At 41.2% G+C, this 22,144-nt stretch overlaps 1 protein-coding gene across 1 annotated transcript in view; it reads left to right on the plus strand.

Moving 5' to 3' along the window:
• Positions 1-22,144, plus strand: part of LOC148443245 (rap1 GTPase-GDP dissociation stimulator 1-A-like) — a 154,657-nt gene that overhangs the window by 63,987 nt on the left and 68,526 nt on the right. Inside the window, exon 2 of the mRNA XM_088463084.1 lies at positions 7,324-7,491. Within this exon, the coding sequence (XP_088319210.1) occupies positions 7,324-7,491 (168 nt within the window). The remainder of the gene's footprint in view (positions 1-7,323; positions 7,492-22,144) is intronic.

Consider the following 22,144-nt stretch of genomic DNA (forward strand, 5'->3'; position numbering starts at 1 on the left):
CTCCATTCATTGTGGTTTTTAATTAATTTGTATTCTGTCGTGATGGCAGATATCCCAATTCAGATGTTGAAATTGATAGCGTCAATCTGGTGATGCAAACATTAGGTACTACCTTAAATTTTTCTGATGCTGAAGCAGAATATATTTTGCTTGATCAGCATTTCACAGGTGAGGCTGAAGCAGCATCATTGGATCATTTATATAAGGAATGGACACGACTTAAACAAAAGGAGATTGACTATTTATACCATGGCATTTCACTTAGTGACTATTATAAGGATAAACGTATCCAGAGAGGGTTCCGGGTGCGTAATGCACCTACTATCGGTAAATTCAATGTAGCATTTTGCAAACGCTGGATTGCTGTATTAAATAAATGCAGCTTCGACTTAATGCTGCTTGTTATCGAGGAGTCGACTCGAGAATTAGGTATCATCAAATAAAAAATTTATCTTTTTGAAGCAAACCACAAATCTGCGTTTGAAGCTGATGAAACTAACAACTGGCTTGATAAATTATCTATAGAGATGACATCTTATAAACGTGATCTTATAGCGTTCAAAAAGAAAAAAATTACTTAAAGTTAATCTCGATTATGAGCAGAACCATGTGTATCACTGGGTTGGAGCTGGTCCTCGTGAACATAATCAATACGAACGTGGCAGGTATTGACGCAGATTCCAACAGCGGGATCAGGGTCAATCAAATTCATCACAAGATTTTCCTACGACTAGTGACTCTGACAGCAATTTCACACAAAGTACCAGCAATGTGGCTATCCCTTTAGGAGTGACAACCCGAAACAGCGGTCTCGGCGCTGTAGGCAATATACGCGAAGAGGTGGTCAGGGGCAAAGGCTACCTCAGAGACGATAGTATTTAATCTATCTTCACATCCCATATCTGAAACTGAAATGAGGGTATTAAGCAAAGGTCTCTCCTTTGTAGCGACCTGTACTACAAATGAACTTGCACTGGAGGTGGAAAAATATAAATTGACACGACAATTGAAATTGCATGAACACTTTAGGGGTTCTAAGAGCAACCCACAACAGATTGACCAATTTATGACATAAATTCCGCATCAGTTGCAAAAACTTCAGAAGAAGAGTACTTTCGATCCTGTTTCCAATACTGCATCTATACGAACTTTTTCTCGCATGTTGGATCATAATATTAATTCTATCACTAAGAAATCCAGTGGTCGCTTGAGAACATTCCATCATAATTTAACTAAGTCTGAACATGATGCTTTACAGAATCTGGCACATTATACTGACATTATTATTCGTCCCGCGGACAAGGGCGGGGCAATTGTGTTACAGGACATCTCTACCTATAAATCTGAGACTGAAAGGCAGTTGTCTGATAGTTCAGTATATAAAGCACTTCAGGGTGATCCAACCAGTGAGTTTTCTAATGAGTTAACTTCTGTTTTATCTGAGGCAGTACATGAAGCTGTTATTACATAACATTTGAAAACTGCACTTATCCCAGTTAATCCGGAGGTCCCAGTCATTTGTACGTTGCCAAATATTCACAAATGCATGATTAATCCGCCTGGGCGACCTATTATTGCAGCTAGGGGCTCTTTATTTCACACATTATTTACTTACCTTGATTCTTTGTTGCAACCCTGTATTATAGGTAGTCCAGGCTTTATTATTGACACTACAGCATTTCTAAATATGTTGAATCTTGTGAGTAATTTACCATCAGATTGCTTTCTATGTAGTGTTGACATTTCAAATTTGTATACCATCAATCCTAATGAAGAAGGTTTAGCTGCAGTGAAAACATTGATTGTGGATAACGATTTATATAGAGGTCCCTATGTAGATTTGTTTTTGCAGCTTTTAGAAATGATTATCACTCATAATTACTTTCTGTATAATGGTCAGTTTTTTTCTGCAAGTGTCTGGTTGCGCGATGGGGTCCAATGTGGCCCCATCCTATGCTAACTTATTGATTAAAGGCTATATTAGAACTATATCGATGACGTGTTTATCATCTGGTCAGGTTCTAAACAACAATTCAACAAAGCATATTGACAACATGATACTTAAATTTAAGGATCGAGGTTATAAACATGATGAATTGCTAAGGGCCAAGATGCGTGCCATGTCTGCTTCAAGAGAACAGTTGTTGTCCAGGAAGAAACAGGATGACACTAAAAAGATTATACCATGGGTTAAACATTACAATCTGTCCAGTTCTAAAATTAGTAAAGCTGTGAAGCAGTTATGGCCTATAGTACAATCAGACCCTTCTTTAAATCTAGCTGATACACGCATTATGCCATGTTATACTAGGGGACATATTTTGAGAGATAAATTGGTATGTACTGATATCACGGAGCATTCAACTATATGTAATACATCATCCTGTTTTTTGTCCCTCAAACATGGTTGTTATCGATGCTTAAATTGTTTAACTTGTCACTAAATGAATACTGGTACCACCTCTAGACATCCTCTTAGTTGCAAACAGATTACTATTCATCATAGATTAACCTGTCTGACCAAATTCGTAGTATACCTCATAACGTGTACTTGCAGACTAAGTTATGTTGGTAAGACCGAAAGAACGATCAGAGAGAGAATGGCCCTACACCGGTCCACTATCAAAATGGCATTAGAGAGCAAGCGTAGCGACCAGCCTGTAGCCAGACACTTTTTAGGTGCTGGACACAGTTTGGCCTCATTAAGGTTTATTCTAATTGACCACATTACGGTGTCCATTTGCCGCGGTGATAGGGCAGGTAAACTGCTACACTGTGCATGCGAATGGATTCACAGACTAGGAACTGTGATTCCCAAAGGTCTCAATGAATCGATGGGGCTTCATTGCTTTATCTAATCTATTTTTGATATATTATTTATTTTATGGATTCATTGTGGCTTCGATTGTCAGGTTTTTCAGGTTTATTTTAAGCATCACTGCATTAGTATAGTATTATTCTCCCTTATTACTGATGTCAGGTTGCGCTATAACATCAGCATTTCGGCTATGTATATTTTTACTGGATCATGTTGTCTTTTATCTGAGCGTTCTCCTGCATATTGGTGCCGCTGTGTGTTGCCTCTTCTACTTTTAATGCATGTTATTGTGATTATGTTCACATGTTTAGATGGTCTATACTAATGTTGCTATGTCTAGTGACGCTTTCTAAACTTAGTTATTGTATTGGAATATTTTTATGTTTTGAATATGATGTTGCCTTGGGGATGGACCCCGGTGAGTGATGTCACATTGGTGCATCTTCCGGGTAGCCCGCCATCCATGGACACACATGGTGTAGGTGATGGTTATATAAGGTTAGTGTTTGTTTGTACCTCTTATGCTGATGATGAGACAATAAAGTCTTGAAACGTTGACTTATATTTTTTACCAGCTGTGAAATGGTATTACATTTCTGAGTGCCGCCTTCTCTGCTATATATATATATATATATATATATATATTAGACAAAAGATAATGACCGGCGCTGACAGTCTATCTGTATATAAAGTCAAGAGGTGAGTGTGTATACAGCTCACCACACAACGACCAATGCTGGTCTTAAAGCACTAGAGTCCTCATAGAAAGCTGGGACCGCTGCTCCCCAAATGAGTAACAAATGGATCCTGGATCTCACAGGATAATGGAATCTAGAAGAAAAATGACATATGGAGGCGCTCCATAGTGCGTAAAAGTATTTAATCAGACACAGAAACAACAATGCTTAACATCACAAGGGGTATGCTCGTACCAATGTTTAAAACAGGGTGGACTGGTTACCACATATTATATATATCCTTCATATTCCATCATGTGGTAACCAGTCCACCCTGTTTTAAACATTGGTACGAGCATACCCCTTGTGATGTTAAGCATCGTTGTTTCTGTGTCTGATTAAATACTTTTACGCACTATGGAGTGCCCCCATATGTAATTTTTCTTCTAGATATATATATATATATATATATATACACACACACACACACATATTTAAGTTCCACAATCAGCCGGCACTCCAATACACAGATAAATAACTCCGGTGCCCGTTAGAAAATTAGTATACCACTCCACTGGAAAAATGGCACTCAGAGACTTAAATCAAACAAAGATGCAGTGTATTCACGTCAATGAATGTTTTGGGGTCACAGCCCCTTCCTCAGTACCACATACAGCAAAAGACATACACATAAACAACCCCTTAAATAACCCCCTTACTATACCTATCATCCAGCCACCATGCCGCTCACCACTCCCGCCTGACAGGCTCCCGCTGATGCACTTCCGGGTTCCGACAGGAAGTGTAACCATGGTGAGCGCTGTTTGCGCTCCATGGCTCTCCTCCTCCTGCGTTCAACCGGGTCTACAGCTGGTTCCAGCGGGCAGACGTGTAGCCGCTGGTGGGGATAGTGGCACAGTAACATCTAAAAAATACAAATACAAACCACATATATTAAATATACAATCAAAACATACAAATACAAACACATACATAAATTGGTCAATATTCAAGAGAGATTCACATAAACAGAGGGGTTCTGCATCAATATAATAAAGTGGATACAATCCAACAACTACAGCCTACATAGAAATATTCACTTTTACATAATTCTATTCCAATTAATTTTGTCAGTAAGTCCTTTTGGACTAATAGTGTCCAAACGGACAATCCACTGAGCTTCTCTAACTAATAATCTTTTAGATCTGTCCCCACCCCATAATGAGGGGGGTACATGATCTATCATGAAGTATCTAAGTGAAGCCAATGAATGACCCCTTTCTTTAAAGTGTCTCGCCACCGGTTGGTTGATGGTTCTACCACTAATCGATAGGTGAATTGCAGAACGATTCACAAGGCTTTGTTGCAAAGCGTAGATCAAGGCAGAAGAGGAATGCTGAGAGCTCATGGGAGGAATATACGTCCAACAGTAACACGGATAGTGATTTTGTGGTCTCTGAAACAGAGGATCATTCACAAACTCAATCTGTCCCTTTAGAACAAGGGGGGTTGGATACTGTAAACCCCCGGGCCAAACCCCCACTCGTAGGGGACGACAAAATCAGAGGGGGGACAAGAGGAGGAGGAAGGAAAGTATCAACTCGGAAGAGAGTTTAATCCTCAACTTATCTCAGAGATCGTTAAGTGTGATGGAATTACAGGTCCTGAGTAAAGCATTAAGTTTTGTACCTACCAATGCTCACAATTGTTTTGAATGGAAATTGGATGCTCATAGATTTTCTCGGAAGCTACGGCTGAAAGAATTTTTTCATAAGGAAGATGTTCCCACGGAGAGATCAGCTATAGATGTTTATCTTGCATCAGCAACAAGGTCTATATTTGACCCAATGTCTACAAATGCGTCATTGAAAACCGTTGGACGTTTATTAGACGATGCTGTAACTCATTTCAGCCAAACACCTGTAAAGCTGAAATTTAATTTGAGCCGTGAGGAAACGCAAGCCCTGAGGAATCTGGAGGCTTATGAAGATATTATCATTAGGCCCGCCGACAAAGACGGTGCCATAGTCATCCAAGATATCAGGGACTATCGAGCGGAGATTCATTCACAATTAGATGAGAGGGAGGTATACAAAAAAATTGCGAAAAGATCCTACATTTCCTATATATATATCCTCATATTGAGATTTAATTAATTTGGACATTTTAATTGGAGCATTGTGTCTCTTTGTACTCCTATCATACTATAACAATTAAACGTACTTTATTTTAGTCACATTTCTGTTGTTATTCTGATATATCATAGGTGAACGCTTAGTGTCAACCCATAAATATTTTTTATATATATATATATATATGGTTTTTTTTCATGTGTAACTCAGTACATACAACACAGACAGTGGGTGCAGCACTAAGCACAAATTCTATATACTACTAAGTACAATTCTGCAAGAGTGGACGACTCACGTGCTTATCTGCTCCCGTTCATACAATGTCCAGCGAAGTGCTACTATGGATATACCCCGAATTACATTGAAGAGGGTAGTTAAGTCAACTGGAAATGTGATCATTTGCCTTGTGTCCAGGATATCTATGAAAAGTTGATTTTAAGGAAGGCGTGTGAACATTGTGAATGACATTAGCCATCCTAATTATCATTTGTTTAGCTTAATGCCTTCAAAAAGCCAATACAGGACAATTTTGAGTTGTGCAACACAGCTATAGACACACCGTCCAGTAAGATTATATGGTACAGTACAATATTACAGTCAGGGGCGGATTAAGGGCCTTATTCAGCAAGGATCGCAACTGCGATTGCACTAGCGATTACGCGCGCTGTCTCACTGCGACGATATGCTAATCTATTGTGACCGCTATGTCATCACAGCACTACATAGGGATGCCCACCTTACCTTACACACATCCGTAATGTTTAGCAAGACTGCAAAACCATCGGTAACATCGAGTACAATCGCAGCCTCACACACACTTGCACAAGCTCTGACCTTACTAAGGAATTGCTAACCTTGATGCACACGGTGAGTACTCAAGCTGCGTATGGCATCGCAGTAGATAATTTATGCACACCCATGCAACGGCGTTCAAACGCACTGGCACGCCTGCATTTCGCCGTCAACCCCCCCGTCACCTCTCACAAATGGCACTTCCTGTCAATCACTCTGCGATGGTTCTGCGTAGTCACTGACATCGCAGTTCTGATTACAGTGGCTGCTTCGCACATGCACAGAACACAACAATTTACCGATTGCATGTTTAATCGCAGTTCTGATCCATGCTGAATCAGGTCCTAAGAGAGGAGTGGGCCCATGTGCAGTCTCCGTGCATGGGGCTTGCACTCTCTCACCAGAGCAATTGCAGAGTAGACTCTTGCACAGTGTCAGAGTCTACTGCACATATGCAGTTCTCTGGGAAGATGGCCCCTGAGCCATGTTTCCAGTGATTATACTATTTTGCATGTGTCAATCTCATTGAAAATGTCGGCCATTCTATTTTCTTAGTGATTCCTGCAGCGCCAGACTCCGGAAAGGTATGTATAATGCATGGGTGTGGTGTGTGCATTGCGGGCCCTCTGTGGACCAAGGGGACCCTGCATCCAATATAGATGTGCACATAATTACAGTGCTCAGATTACATAATTATTTATGTAGAGAAGTAAAGAGGGAGAGCGCCCTACATGCAAAAGCTTAGATTTTAGTGGATGAAGTGCACAAAGGAGGTAAGGATACTTTAAAAAGGTTTTCATTTTAGTATAAAATAAAAAGAGAGCAATTACATTAAGCTACAACTTACTTTTATTAAGCAGGATGCATGTATTTACAAAAAAATCTGTGTATGTAATCTTTTTAGTGCCTGAGGGACTTATAAACCCCACAGATTCCGAAGGGGCTTCTCTATCCCTTGCCGAGAGATTGTGCCAGGACTTGGAATGTCTAAAACTTTGTGGACAAGAGGGTGAGGATGAGAAGCAGATCCTGCAAAGCCTCAATGTGGTCCTGCTGGCACTTGATGAAGACAGTTAAGTATTATGCATATTGCTCTCTAACCAATTTGAGCTCCTGCTGAAATGACTGAGATGTATAAATGACATATGACTTTTGCCAATGCAGAATTTCTTAGCCATGGTTAATAAAACAAGCAAATGCTGTGTAAAAAAAGAATGCTTTTCGTTTCCATTTAAGAATGTGCAATTTAGAAGCACCTGATATTTTCCCATAATGTTTACGATATTTTGGTTTGTTACTATATATTTCTTTGTTTCTGTGTTATCCTTTACAGTATTGTTGTTTACAGGGAACTTTATGTGACCGCAGGGCCAGATTAACAATTAGGCAGATTGAGCCAGGGCCGCCATCAGGGGAGACTGTCAGGACTGGAGTCCCGGGACCGAACAGAGAGGGGGGGCCCGTCCCTGGTTCTTAAGGTAGGGGCTGCACTGAACCTCAGGCCCAGATCACACTGAGCTAATCTTCTAGTTCAGACACGGCCAGGGACTGCCAACTCTTCCCTAGCCCAGCCCACCTTGCGGCCCGTTTTGTGAAAGTGATCAATTTTGGGTGCCTGAGATGTTCCCAGGCCTGCAGGAGATTACCTGCAACTAATATCGTCCGATTTCTACAATACTGCACCTCCTTAAGCAGCCCCCATTCCTGTTCCCTAAGGCCTGAATTCTTCCTGAGGGGCTGGCTGTGGTGGGGGAAACAAGTATTTGGGGGACACTAACCCAATTTAAGTAAAAATATTGTGTATGTGTTAGGGGTGAGCGGGTTCGGATTTCTGAAATCTGAACCCCCCGAGCCCGATCCGAGTCAGGCTCGACTTTTCCCGCTTGACTCGGATTTGAAATCGAGGCAAAACGTCATCATCCCGCCTTCCGTGTCTCGCGGGTTTTGGATCCTATATAAGGTACCCGCGTCAGCGCCATTTTCTCACTCGGCTGTGGACAGTGAAGAGGGAGGGTGGGAGTTAGGGCTGGCTGGGCTGTGTAGTGTAGTGTAGTGCAGTGTAATGTTGTGCTGTGCTGCGCTGTGCTGTGCTGCTGTTGTCCATAGAGGCTGTGTCCAATCCTTCAAAGTCCATAGGGGCTGGCTGGACTTTGCTGTGCAGTCAGTTGTCCATAGGGGCTGTGTCCACTCCAAAGTCCTGTGCAGTGTCCCAGTCCTAAAGGGGTGCTGTAGTGTTGTCAAGGGGGTGCTCCCCCCAAGTGCAAAAAAAATATATATTTTTTCTGTGTTTGTGAATTGTGTGCACTGTGGCTGCACGTGCATCTACAAAGGAGCAGCGCCAAGCGTGCGCCTGTGTCCCATTAGTAAAGGGCCGGCTGGCTTGTCCGTTAAAGGGTGCTGTAACCCCCAAAGTACACTCCAAACAAAATAAAAAAATATTTTCTGTGTTTGTGAATTGTGTGCACTGTGGCTGCACGTGCATCAACAAGCGTGCGCCTGTGTCCCATAAGTAAAGAGCCGGCTGGCTCATTTCTTAAAGGGTGGTGTAACCCACAAAGTGCACTACTCTCCCAGCAAAAATAAAAAAATATCTTCTGTGTTTGTGTGCGCCTTAGCCGCACGTATTTATCAATATAACATAAATGGAGGACCAAACTTTCTCAGATAAAAATAAAATAAGGAAAGATCAAGAACCGCTTCCTCCTAGTGCTGTTGCTGCTGCTGGGAGTTGTTCATCATCCCAGAGAGGAAGCAGGAACACCACTACTTTTACTAAACAATTGACCCTCCCACAGTCCCTAGCGAGGAGGATGAAGTACGACAGCAGTCATCCTGAAACAAAACGTATAACTGAGGCCTTGACTGCTATGTTGGTGTTAGACGTGCGTCCGGTATCCGCCATTAGTACAGTGGGATTTAGACAATTGATGGAGGTAGTGTGTCCCCAGTTCCAAATCCCGTCTAGATTCCACCTGCATCCTCAAAGCAGCAGCGACAAGCGTGCGTCTGTCTGTTAAAGGATTACATCGGTGACAGCATCCAAGTAGGCATGTCAGATAGTCCGTACATGTACTGGCAGGAAAAAGAGGCAATTTGGAGGCCCCTGTACAAACTGGCTCTTTTTTACCTGAGTTGCCCCCCCTCCAGTGTGCACTCCGAAAGAGTGTTTAGTGCAGCCGGGAACCTTGTCAGCAAAAGGCGTAGGAGGTTGCTTCCACAAAATGTGGAGAAGATGATGTTCATAAAAATGAATTATCAACTCTTCCAGCCTCCAGAACATACAGAGGGACCTGTGGTGGTGGATTCCAGTGGGGATGAATTAATACTCTGTGAGGATGAGGATGTACACAACACTGAAGAGGGTGAGGAATCGGTGAATGAGGAGGATGAGGACGACATCTTGCCTCCGTAGAGCCAGTTTGTGCAGGGACAGATTAATTGCCAGCTTGTTTTGTGGGGGCCCAAACGAACCAATCATTTCAGCCACAGTCGTGTGGCAGACCCTGGCGCCGAAATGATTGGTTTGTTAAAGTGTGCATGTCCTGTTTATACAACATAAGGGTGGGTGGGAGGGCCCAAGGACAATTCCATCTTGCACCTCTTTTTTTTCTTTGCATTATGTACTGTTTGGGGCCTAGTTTTTCAAACTGCCATCCTGTCTGCCACTGCAGTGTCAGTCCTAGATGGGCCACGTGTTTGTGCCGCCCACTCGTGTCGCTTAGCATAGTCATCCATCCACCTCGGTGCAACCTTTTGGACTAAAAACAATATTGTGAGGTGTGAGGTGTTCAGAATAGACTGGAAATGAGTGGAAATTAAGGTTTTTGAGGTTAATAATAGCATAGGAGCAGAAAAACCAACACATTCTGTGATTTTAGCTGTTTTTATGCTTTTTTTAAAAAAAATACAGATCCAAAACACAAAACCCAGAACCCAAAACACCGAAGGGTGGTTTTGGCAAAACCAATCCAGATCCAAAACACGAAGAAAGATCCAGGTCCAAAACCAAAACACGAAAAGTGGCCGATGCACACCCCTAGTATGTGTATATTGTGAACTTTATCATACTCTTGTGTAACATTTATTTGTTCATAATTCATATAAAAGAGTGCACCAGAAAGTGAGCGCTCCTTTGTTGGACCGAACGTGGGACCCTTCAAGTTTTTTGTGATAGGGGAAAGCCACGTACACCACTTCCAACATGGGGCAGGGAGATACCGAACCCGCTAATAGGAACATTTCTTCACTGGGGAGGACTCGCATTATAATAATGTTACAGTTGGGAAGGGAATGGGGGGATATCACTGAGATACAGAGAGGAATGTGGGGGGATTGCTGAGTTGGAGGGGTGAATGTGAGGGGTGTCACTGAAAGGGTAATGAGGGGAGGGTGTCACTGAGACAGGGTAATGTGGGCGGTGTCACTGAGACAGAGGGGACTGTGTCTGTGTGGTTGGGGGCACTGAGAGACAGAGGATAATGTGGGGGGGGCGCTGAGAGACAGAAGGATATGTGGCTATGGGAGCAGCACATGCTTGTGTGAGACTACGCAGATGGGAGGGGCTGCCTATTTTGTCAGTCCTGGGTCCCACAATTTCTGGTGGCAGCCCTGGACAGAGCTACAAGTGCCAGCCCTCCACATAAAAACAGGCCCATCATCAGCATCACACAGTCAGCCATAAATTGGAAGTATTGAAATTGTTTATTCTATTTCTATGTATTGATAGACACAGTGGAGCTGATAGCGCATGGGTGTACACACGCACTTTGCTGTGGTCATACCTACACAGCACTGGTTGCAGCTCCTCCCCATCTCAGTATATAGACCCTTGAACAAGTATACAGGTTGAGTCTCCCATATCCAAATATTCTGAAATATGGAATTTTTGTAGCATGGCTGAGATAGTTAAACTTTTGCTTTTTGATGGATCGATGTACACAAACTTTGTTTAAGTCACAACATTTTTAAAAATATTGTATACAATTACCTTAAAGCTTTGTGTATAAGGTATATATGAAACATAAATGAATTTCATGTATGTACACAAATTTTGTTTGAGCCACAACATTATTGAAAATATTGTATAAAATTACCTGCAGGCTGTGTGTATAAGGTGTATATAACACATAAATGCATTCTGTGTTTAGATGTAGGTCCCATTCCCAATATATTTCATTATGGTATGCACATATTCCAAAATACGGAATATTCCGATATCCAAAATGCCCCTGTCCCAAACATTTTGAATATGGGAGACTCAACCTGTACTGAGGTGAAAAATCACCTTGCATTTTGCCATTCCTATCTATATATTTATTATGAATGTATAATCTATCATGTATGTTACACTACAAGGTTAGTAGATATTTTAACATATACAGTTGATAACCGACAGTACAATAGCAATTCACGATCAGCCTAGTGAGGTAATAAATCACCTCCTATCTTCATTTCCCCCAAGCTAGCTATCAATCATTACTTACGTATAATATTTAGGTTAAAATAAGCATGCCTTACATTGTGACATGTCATATCAGCAGACATAGTTGATACTAAATTACATTTATCTACAAAATGGTGACCTTTCTACAAAAGCTGAGTGACATCACTAAGACTGTTTATGATGTAACAAGTCACATGGTCAGTATACATAGGTAATAAATCACCCCTGCATGCATTTTGCCATTGCTATCTATTAATAATTTATTTATATTCTATCTATCTATCTATCTCTCATTTAGGTTAAAATAATCTTACTTTACAAGGTCAGTAGACATATTAAAAGATACAGTTGATAACTGACAGTTCTATAGCACCTCCCATGTACTGCCTATTAAGGTTATACAGTAAATCACATCCTACCTGCAATTTACCTTTTCTATCTATCTTTTCACATATAACATTTAGGTTACAATCAGCATACCTTACATTGTGACATGTGATATCAGCAGATACAGTTAATAACTACTGACAGTTCTCTACAAAATGGTGACCTTTCTACCAAAGCTAAGTGACATTACAAAGGCTTTTTATGATGCAACAAGTCACATGGTCGGTATACTGAGGTGAAAAATCACGTCCTGCATGCATTTTGTCATTCCTATCTATCTATTTATAATGTATTTAAAATCTATCATTTAGGTAAAAATAAGTTTAATCTACAAGGTCAGTAGATATGTTAGCAGATACAGTTGTTAACTGACACTTCTATTACAAGTCACATGATCAGCCTATTGAGGTTATAAAACCATATACTACCTGCATTTCACCAATGCTAGCTAGTTAGCTATCAATTATTATTTTTATATAATATTTAGGTTAAAATCAGCATATCTTACATTTTGACAAATATCAGCAGATACAGTTGATAACTGACAGGTCTCTACAAAATGATGACCTTTCTACCAAAGCTGAGTGACATCACAAAGGCTGTTTATGATGTAACAAGTCACATGATCAGTATACTGAGGTAAAAAATCATCTCATGCAAGCATTTTGTTATTCATATCTATTTGTAATGTATTTATAATCTATCTTTCTATTTTTCTCTCATTTAGATAATATAATCTTACATTACACAGTCAGGAGGCATTTTAACAGATACAGTTGATAGCTAGCAGTGCTACAGCAAGATACAGGATCAGTATATTGAGCTTATAAATCATATTTTACCTGCATTTCACCAACTATCTATCAATCATTATTTAGACATAAGATTTAGGTTAAAGTAAGTATACCTTACATTGTAAGATGTCACATCAGCAGATACAGTTCTCTACAAAATGGTCAGGGCCATATTACCAATGGGGCAGATGGATCTACAGCTACAGGTCTCCACATAATAACAGGCCCATAATCATGATGACTAACTTTCTAGCTGGTCACACAGTCAGCCATAAATTATAAGTACTAAACTTGTTTTTCTTGTTTTCTCACAATATAATGCATTTTTTTTCTATTTTTAAACTTTCCAGAGCTTGTACCAGATAAGCAAAATCATCTATAGGTGGCATTGCCTATAGAAGTCAATTGGCTTCTTTTCAAATGAATCCCGGAGTATTGTCAAGTTGAGGGATGCCATTGACCTCCATCTTTTGTCACTATGTAAATCCTTTTATAATGTTTTGAGACATAGGGGCATATTAAATTATTTGCAGTGTAATTTTTTTTTAATGTTTTACCACGGACGGAATTAATTAGCCTATTGTGCAGTAATTGTGATTACCGAGTCTATATGCATTCCTGATTCTCAGCCACATTATTGCAGAAAGCACTCGCGCTGTAATTTAATAGCCGCATTAAGGACCTCATTCAGAGTCGGTCGAAGCGGCCACACGGTCGTACGGAAAAAGGGTCCGGATATGCAAATGATTCCCTCGTATGTTGCGTCCCTAAGTTCGGATCGGTAGTTGGCCGACCAAGGGGAGGAAGCGGTCGGAAGACAAGAAAATATGCCCCCTTCTCGTACGCATTGCACGTCATCTCCGGGCATATAAGGATTAATCGAGACCATCGGGAACCATCGGAACTTGTCGTAGAGCTTAAGGTTGACCATACCCTCTCTTAAGCTCTACGATCATGTCAGTGTAAAAACCTCCCAGGTCACATGTGCCATGACGCTACTTTGTTAATTATGCACTCCCATAATCCGTATGCACTCCCATAAAAAGCCATTCGCATAATGAGGCACGCCTGCGTTCAGATCTCCACTCCCCCGTTTTCAAGCACCTTCCCCTGTTACCACCCACAAACGCCTCCATCTGTCACTCAAACTACCGACCTGGCTAGTTTGCGCATGCGCATTGCGAACTTTACGCATGCGCAATATATCGAACATCGGTGGCGTACGACCGTGTGGCTGCAACGACCGACTCTGAATGAGGTCCTAACTGTGGGAAAAATTGTGAAATCACTCTGTACCCCAAGAAGTGTAAACAAAATACTGGATAATAGTATAGATCATAAGTTCTTAGACTCGATTCTTAGCACCCCAAACAGTGCATGTTTTTCAGGTCTCATAACAGAATCACAAGTATCCTTTAAAATAGGTCAGTGAGTAATGATTACACCTGTGCATCTGCTAGGTAAATATTTCACTTGTGAATTTGTAAGGAGACCTGAAAAGTCATTGTGCCATCCATAAAAAAACATATACTGTATACTGTATTTGTCCCACATCTTCTAACCCATTAGTATGCACTAAAAAATTACAATTATTATTAGAAATGTGCGGTTTGGTTTTCCTGAAAACCGAAAACACCTGAACTTTGGGGTCCTCATTCAAATAGAGTCCTTGCTTGGATCACTTTTAGGGTTCGGGGTAGAGCAAAGTGCCATCTCAGGTCTGCTGTAAGATCGGAACTTGGATTTAAAAAACGAATCGTGGGTTTTGGATTGCATGTAAACAGGTCCAAATTACATGATTTTAATTGGTTATAATCAATGCTAAAGTAATCAAAACCGAATCAGAACCAAAACACTCGAAGGTGATTTTGCCAAAACCAAAACAAGGGGTCACCGCACATTTCTAGTAATTATTGTATTGGCCACATTATGCTAATTAAAAACTAATCAATGCCTAATTAAACATTAGGGGGGAATCTCAGTGGTTCTGAAGTAATGGTCTGATTCAGTATGGATCGCAATTGTGATCACAACTGCGTAATCTCACGCAATTAAGCTGCTAAAATATGCTAATGTCTGCCATAGCTTAGCCAGCATAGGGAAGCCCACTACTGCTTTATCACATCTGTAATATCTCGCCATCCAGCGTATACATCGGGACCATTGAAGCACATCGGCCCCTCAGGCACAATTACAGCAGGTCTGACCAGTCGCAGAAATTGCAAGTCTCGTCACACACAGTGAGTACTCAAGCTGCATATGCTATTGCAGTGGCTAATTTATGTATGCCCATGCAGCGGCGTTCAAACGGACAAACATGCCTGCATTTCTGCAACCACTCACCCGTTACCACCCCCAAATGCTCACGGCCTGTCACTCACTCTGCAATGGATTCCTATGTTCGAGCGTAATTGTAGTGTGATTGCAGCACGGTGCATGCGCAGTACTGAACAATCGGCCGATCTGCGTACGTAGTTGCAATTGTGTACGCTGCTGAGTCAGGCCCCAAGTCGCAATATTTTTTTCTTAAAATAGGGATTTTCAGAAAATTTTCACATGGTCATGGGCTGCAAGAAAAAAATCCACATAAAATCCTACTGAATACAAACCGTATTTAATTAAATAGGAAAAAACCTTGCAACCGGCCCTGTTAACTTGAACTGCGGGTGGCTATATGAATTGGCGCATAGTGGTAGCTGTATGTGCTCTATATTTCTGAGGAAACAACTGCCATATAAATAACATTTCCAACTGCAATAGTATTGCTGGTACTGCGATAAATAAATTACCACAGCTGTCACTGTCTGGCTGGGAATGTGCATTTGAGTGTGTAGGTGATAAGGGGTGTTGATGACATAAATTGTAACTGTGACCAGTGGAAGTGGGGCACATTGGAGTAATAGGATGTTTTCACATACGAAATAGCGTATTCAGTTGTACTGTAAATATATTACAGATGTGCATGTGTCCATGTTTTTTTTTTGCAAAACAACCCTCAAATGTTTTGGTCTTGGCAAAACCACCTTCAAGTATTTTGCTTCTGTTTCGATTTTGGATTTCTGTAAAATGTATAAATATTACAGAGCAGTGTTATGAAACATAGTGGTACTGCAGTGACAGGATGACAAATAAAATAAAAAACTATATGAATGTATAGAATTATTTAATTAATCAACAATTAGATCAAAGCCCCAAGGCCAGCACAGGTAAATGAAGGTGGAGTATTTAGCGGAAGCCAGGTAAAGCATAGATTGAATATAGTACTAAAACAACTATTAAAAAAAACAAATCTGAGACATAGAAAACACCATTAAAAAAAATCTTCCAACAGCCCAATTACTTTTTTAAAGAGGAAACTGAATCCAAACAGCAAATCACTAGCCTGAGGATTCAACAGCCTAGTGGAACTCAATAATTAATTATATAATTATATGATTTGATGATACTACTCTGTATCTGTAGAGAAGCTTCAGGAAACTGGACCTATATGTCTGGATGAGTGACTGGTAATAGATGGCATTTCAAGCTACAAAACATCATGAATGTCCCAATAAAGTACAGTAATATTCAATGTCTGTCTAATGCACACAATCTGAGCAATGCCCATATAGAAAAGTGGTATATGATGGAATTGTCCTTGTGCCTTCCAAAAAGGATATGCACAGCTTAACAAACCAAGCAGTTCAGCGACAGAGACTGTCACATTGTGGATGGATGGTTTGTTTGGGCCTGACAGATACCAGGCTGCCAATAGGCTATATGCAGGTAACAGTGTTAATCATCATCACAGTTGGAAGATGCCCTTATCATCCTCATCCTCCTCACGCTCATCAGTGCTATCATCACCACCACACGATATTAGCTCATGCCCATTGGAATCAATTCCACCATTACAGAAATTGCTGTACTTTGTTGTAATTGGCGACAAAGATCTTCCTCATAGAATTGTAGTTAATTTTTATGAACATCAGTTTTTCCAAATTTTTTGGAAGCAGCCTCCTGTGCAAATTGATCACCAGTTTCCCGACTGCGCTAAACAATCTTTCTGAGTACACACAGTAGGGTGTGCAAGTAAAGCAAAGCTAGAGTAGTTTGTACAAGGGATTCCAATTGTTTTTTTTCTATCCAAGTATTCAAAGGGAATGTGTGAGATGCTAATTTGTACATTATTTGTCATTAAAATAATCATCCACCATTATATTGATTCTTACTGTATCAGATTGAATGATATTAGAGGTGTCTATAATTGTGGGAAATTCTTTTAAGCCTGATGAGATGTCATAATGTTTCACTCTGGTGTGCTGAGTGGACTAATCATCACTAGTGGGTCTCTTGGAAAAGGTTAGTTTTTTCCTGGCAGCAGTATTTGCAGGAAAAACTGAAGCAGATCTGTGTCAGTTTGAAAAAAAGACATTATGTGTGACTTAAACTTAGAATCAGGCATGATTGCCAAAATGTAGTGATCCAATTGCTAGATTTTGCAAACCTTTTGGTCCTGGTGACACGAATAAAAAACTTGATCTACAAGTCCAAAATACTTAGCAGAATTGCAGCATTTCATCTCCTCCTTCAGATTTTCTAGCTACTTTTCCAGTAGTGTAATTGAGCTTATGACCTGACTCAGGCTCGCAGTGTGTGAACTAACTTCATTGGACATAATTTCAAATGGTTTCAGCAGCTTGCATAAAATTTTAAGTATTCTTCACTGTACTAGACTAAGATAACATGCCCACCCTCTCCCTGTATCATGGTTTGTTATGTATGCTTGGATGGCTTGTTACTGTTTCTCAGTTGCTGCAGCATGTAAAGGGTGGAATTTTACCTGGTTTCTACCTCTCACTACAGTTTGTGGAATGGCATATGGAACGGTTGTTGCAGTTGCTGCAATCTTCTAATGTACATGAGAATGTTGAATTCCAAAAATGACCAGAAATCTTTCAGGCCACAAATGTCCTGCATTCACTCTGATCATTAATGAAGTCGATGATGAAGGTGTTCATGTGCTGGGATCTTTCTATGCTGCTGGACTGCATGTTATTATTTTATAGAATTTTTCAGATTTTGATTAAAAAAAATTGCATGAACTTGCTGCAAATTTAGTAACAGGGAGGAGGTGCCTAGATGGTTAATGTCCCTTCCTCTACTTACTTTCGCCTCACAAATGGTAAAGATGGCATGACAAATGTCAGGATTTTTTTGGTCTTATGTCCAGGCATGACAATGTCCTTCTTCTTCTTATCATGGGCAAGAACAGCTGCCACTGGTGGCTGACTTAGTTTGTCACAAATAGCATCTGAATTTTATCAACTTCAAATACAGAAATATCTCCCTCATCCTGTTGTACTTCCACAGTAGCATCGTCAATTTCTACTTTATAATCATGACTTTAACTAGTATTCATCCTCACATTTACAGAGGGTCCAGAAATGGTGTAAGGAGGCTTTTCTACGATTACAGTGTCAGAAATGTCAGAATCGCACATACTGTAGCACTCATGGACACCACTGGACTCTCCTCAGGGGTCTGAAGTTTGTTTTTCAACCTTGGTGTTCTTTTTGTGCACTGATTTGCATGTTTTAAAAGGTGACACATCCAGACTTAGAGTGAGAAGCTATTGCATGCGTGGTTACAGAAGATGCCAGACTGTGTTTGGCCCCAACTTTCACAATAATGCATGAAACAGCAGTAGAAGGAGTACCATTTGCAAAGAAATGCCATGGGTTGAGCATTTCCTTGCCTCTGCATGTGCTGTATGACATGTTGGCAATTTTACATTTTTCAGCAGTACAATTTTATTTCACAGTTAGAGGTGATGTTTTTTTTATGATGGTGAAATACTTTTTAGATTTGAGGTGGCCTTTAGAAGATGTTGAAGTACTATGACTGGCAGCAGCTGCAGCTCTAGTACTGGGTTGCTCTTGCTCTTCTATTGACTGATGCATGATTGGTTTTATTTTTTACAGCATTAGTAAAGCTACTGTTGTTGAACTTAACTAAGAACACTCCACGTAAATGTACAATGAGATAGGGCATGTTACCTTTACTATGCAGTTTTATTAAAAGACTGGATATTTTTGTTATGATGTTTGGGGTGCAGATTATGGGGGCATACCACCACACACAGTAGTTAACACTGAAAAACACACTATGCGAATTTAGAAAATTAATTTATAAAATACTGGCAATTTTCTTACGCACCAGGGGCATGATTAATTACCAATCGCAACTGTGATTACGCACGCAGAGAGCCGTTTGTTGTGTTCTGCACATGCATCACAGTGAGCGAAGGTCTCATTGCAATTGGACTGCGATTGCAGTGACTTCGCAGACCCATTGCAGATATTGACAGGAAGTGACTGGTTGGGGGTGGTGATGGGGGAGTGGTCAGCGAAACACAGGTGTGCCAGTGCCTTTGAACGCAGTTACAGTGGCATGCATAAATTAGCTACTACGATGCCATACGCAGCTTTGGCTTTCACTGCATGCGTTGAGGTTGGCAATTTCTGAGTAAGGTCAGATCTTGTGCAAGTGTGCATGAGGCTCCGATGGTTCTTGATGTTACAGATGTTTTCACAGACTTGGTAAGTATTATGGATGTGGGTAAGGTGAAGTGGGCGTCCTTATGTTTCATAAGTGAAGTTCGCTGTGACGGCATTGCGATAGAAATCATTAGCATATTTTTGCAGTAAGACTACGTGCGTATTCGCAGCTGCGATCACAACAACGATCCGTAATGAATCAGGCCCCAGAAGGCAGAAGTCTCCTGTGCAAGAATTGTTTAGGGGTGCAAATGATGTGGTGATACCATCGTGCACAGTAGCTGCCACTGAAATACACACAATGCAAAATTTTAAATTCATTTACTATACAATTTTAGGAATCAGGAACAGAACAGGTGTCCTTTGCAAGAATTGTTTTGAGGTACAGGTCATGCCCTCCATCTGTACCCCCATATACCATCACATACAGTAGCTGCCACTGAATAACACACTATGCAAATGAAAAAGCAATATGCAGTACTACACTGTAGATTTCCTTGAGAAAAAAAAGTGCAGCTTCACTTTAACAATCAAAAGACCATTTTATATTTTGCAGCACCACATACAGTAGCCTATTTGTTTACAGTGTATGAGTGTGCAGTGTGTGTCTGACAAACAAAAACACATACAGCGACAATGATGCCTGCAGCAACCCTTCCTACAACCTCTTAATTTACCTACTACTTTCTGCCCTATGTTCTGGTGTACAAAAGGACTCCTTATGGCGTTTATAAACTTTTTTAATATATATACGCAGACCAGAGTCCCACAGCCTCTCCCTCTACTATTCTGTGTGAAATGGTGTGGGGGAGAAACTTTTATATTGTATTCAATCCAAAATACACAATATCAGACTCCGGGAAAATAAAGTTTTGCCTCATTCTGGCACTCGCGCTTGGTGGGAAGACCCAAGCCAAGACTCGGATACACTCGGACCCCCAGAAGGTGTGTACACTCTAGACGATTTCTTGGACAATATGCCCGATTCAGACACATTAGAATGACATATTGTTCAAAATCATCTGGTGTGTATGCTCTATCGTCCGATGTGCACTCCTGTGGGATCGTCAGCTACATCGTCAGGTCGGCCCTACATGCAGGCCAACCTAACAATACGACGACCCCATGACGTGGGATGCAGCAGAGGCCGACATATTTGGTGGTCGGGCACTGGAATGTCTAATGTGTACCGGTCGCCCAATAGGTCTGCCCGTCGACGGGGTGGTCGCATTGCTGGGTACACACACAGCGTTAACGGTGTAACCGGCATAAGGGTGTGTTTAGTTTCTTTCTACAGAAAACTATATACTTAAACTTATTGGCCCAGGGAGACAATGGTGTAACAAGGGCGGGGCGAGCAGGACACGTGCCATGTGTGTCATGACAGGCCCGGCAGAGGGGTGTGCCACCAGCCAAAGCAATGTACAGTGTTGTGATGTGCTCCACTGTAGCAGCCAGTGCTGGGATCAACTGTGTGATCCCAGTGCCAGAAGTCCTGCAGCCAGGTGAGATGTGTCCTCAGTGGGACACATCAGTTGTCAGCACTGGGACAGTGTGTCTGTTCTCAGTGCCGGTCAAGGAGCAGCAGAGGGTGACACATTTGATGCCGGTCACGAGCTGGGTGCAGCCTCATCTGCATTTATATGCTGTCACAAGCAATTTCATCAAAACAGAGATGCCCACTTGCAGCCTCTTGTATCGGTGCAAATCTGTCTTGGTGCGTCTCACTGCAGCCTCTCCCATCAGACAGGGTAGGCCCTCTATGAGGCTTTCCCATCATTAACCCCTCCCTAGACCACCAGGTTGTCTTTAGACGCACCAGCCCTATGGAAGGTGCATATTTCTCTGAGTATGTCATCCTGCTTGAGTGCGCGTATTTCAATGCAGGCGCTGTCAGCGACACACCCGCATTAACCTAGCCACCCCTCGCCACCCAGGAACACACACTAAATACCTTACTACATGAGTCCAAATTCATTCTGTGTCTTAGTGCAGTAGCAGTTGGGATACATGCACAGTGTGCTCAGACACATGCACAGTACTTATAACATCGGCCAACTGCGCTCATATCGGAATAGTGTGTGACACTAAATCAGGTTCAATATGTTGACTGGTTTATGATTGTTCCCAGGATAGCAATAACTTAACAGCTGATAGTTGACAGGAGTGAATATTAGTTTAAATGACAGAGTGATCGGAAGGTACCAACCCAAAGTACCATGCCAGTAGAAAAAGATGATGCATCAATAGACTATAAATATTAGCTCTATGCAGGATCACAGCATAAAGATACAGCAGGGGATGTTGCTATAGAAGCCTATGGGCTTCTTAAAACAAGAATGACTGGAGAGGGACTGAAGAATCCCTTGCCATTCCCTGTGGCTTGCAAATATGCAGGCCAATGTGTATTTGGACTTCCATATCATGTCTTAAGTCTTTTCATCGCCTGGACAGCTCTATATAGGAAGAACTCTATATACTATAGGAAGAGCTGTTCCATACCGGCGATACAAAATGCAGGAATACAGTTGAATAGCAGCGGGATATATCGCAATGTATTTG

Source organism: Taudactylus pleione, unplaced genomic scaffold, assembly GCF_031769625.1.
Source record: "Taudactylus pleione unplaced genomic scaffold, aTauple2 ptg001314l, whole genome shotgun sequence".
Taxonomy (NCBI): domain Eukaryota; kingdom Metazoa; phylum Chordata; class Amphibia; order Anura; family Myobatrachidae; genus Taudactylus; species Taudactylus pleione.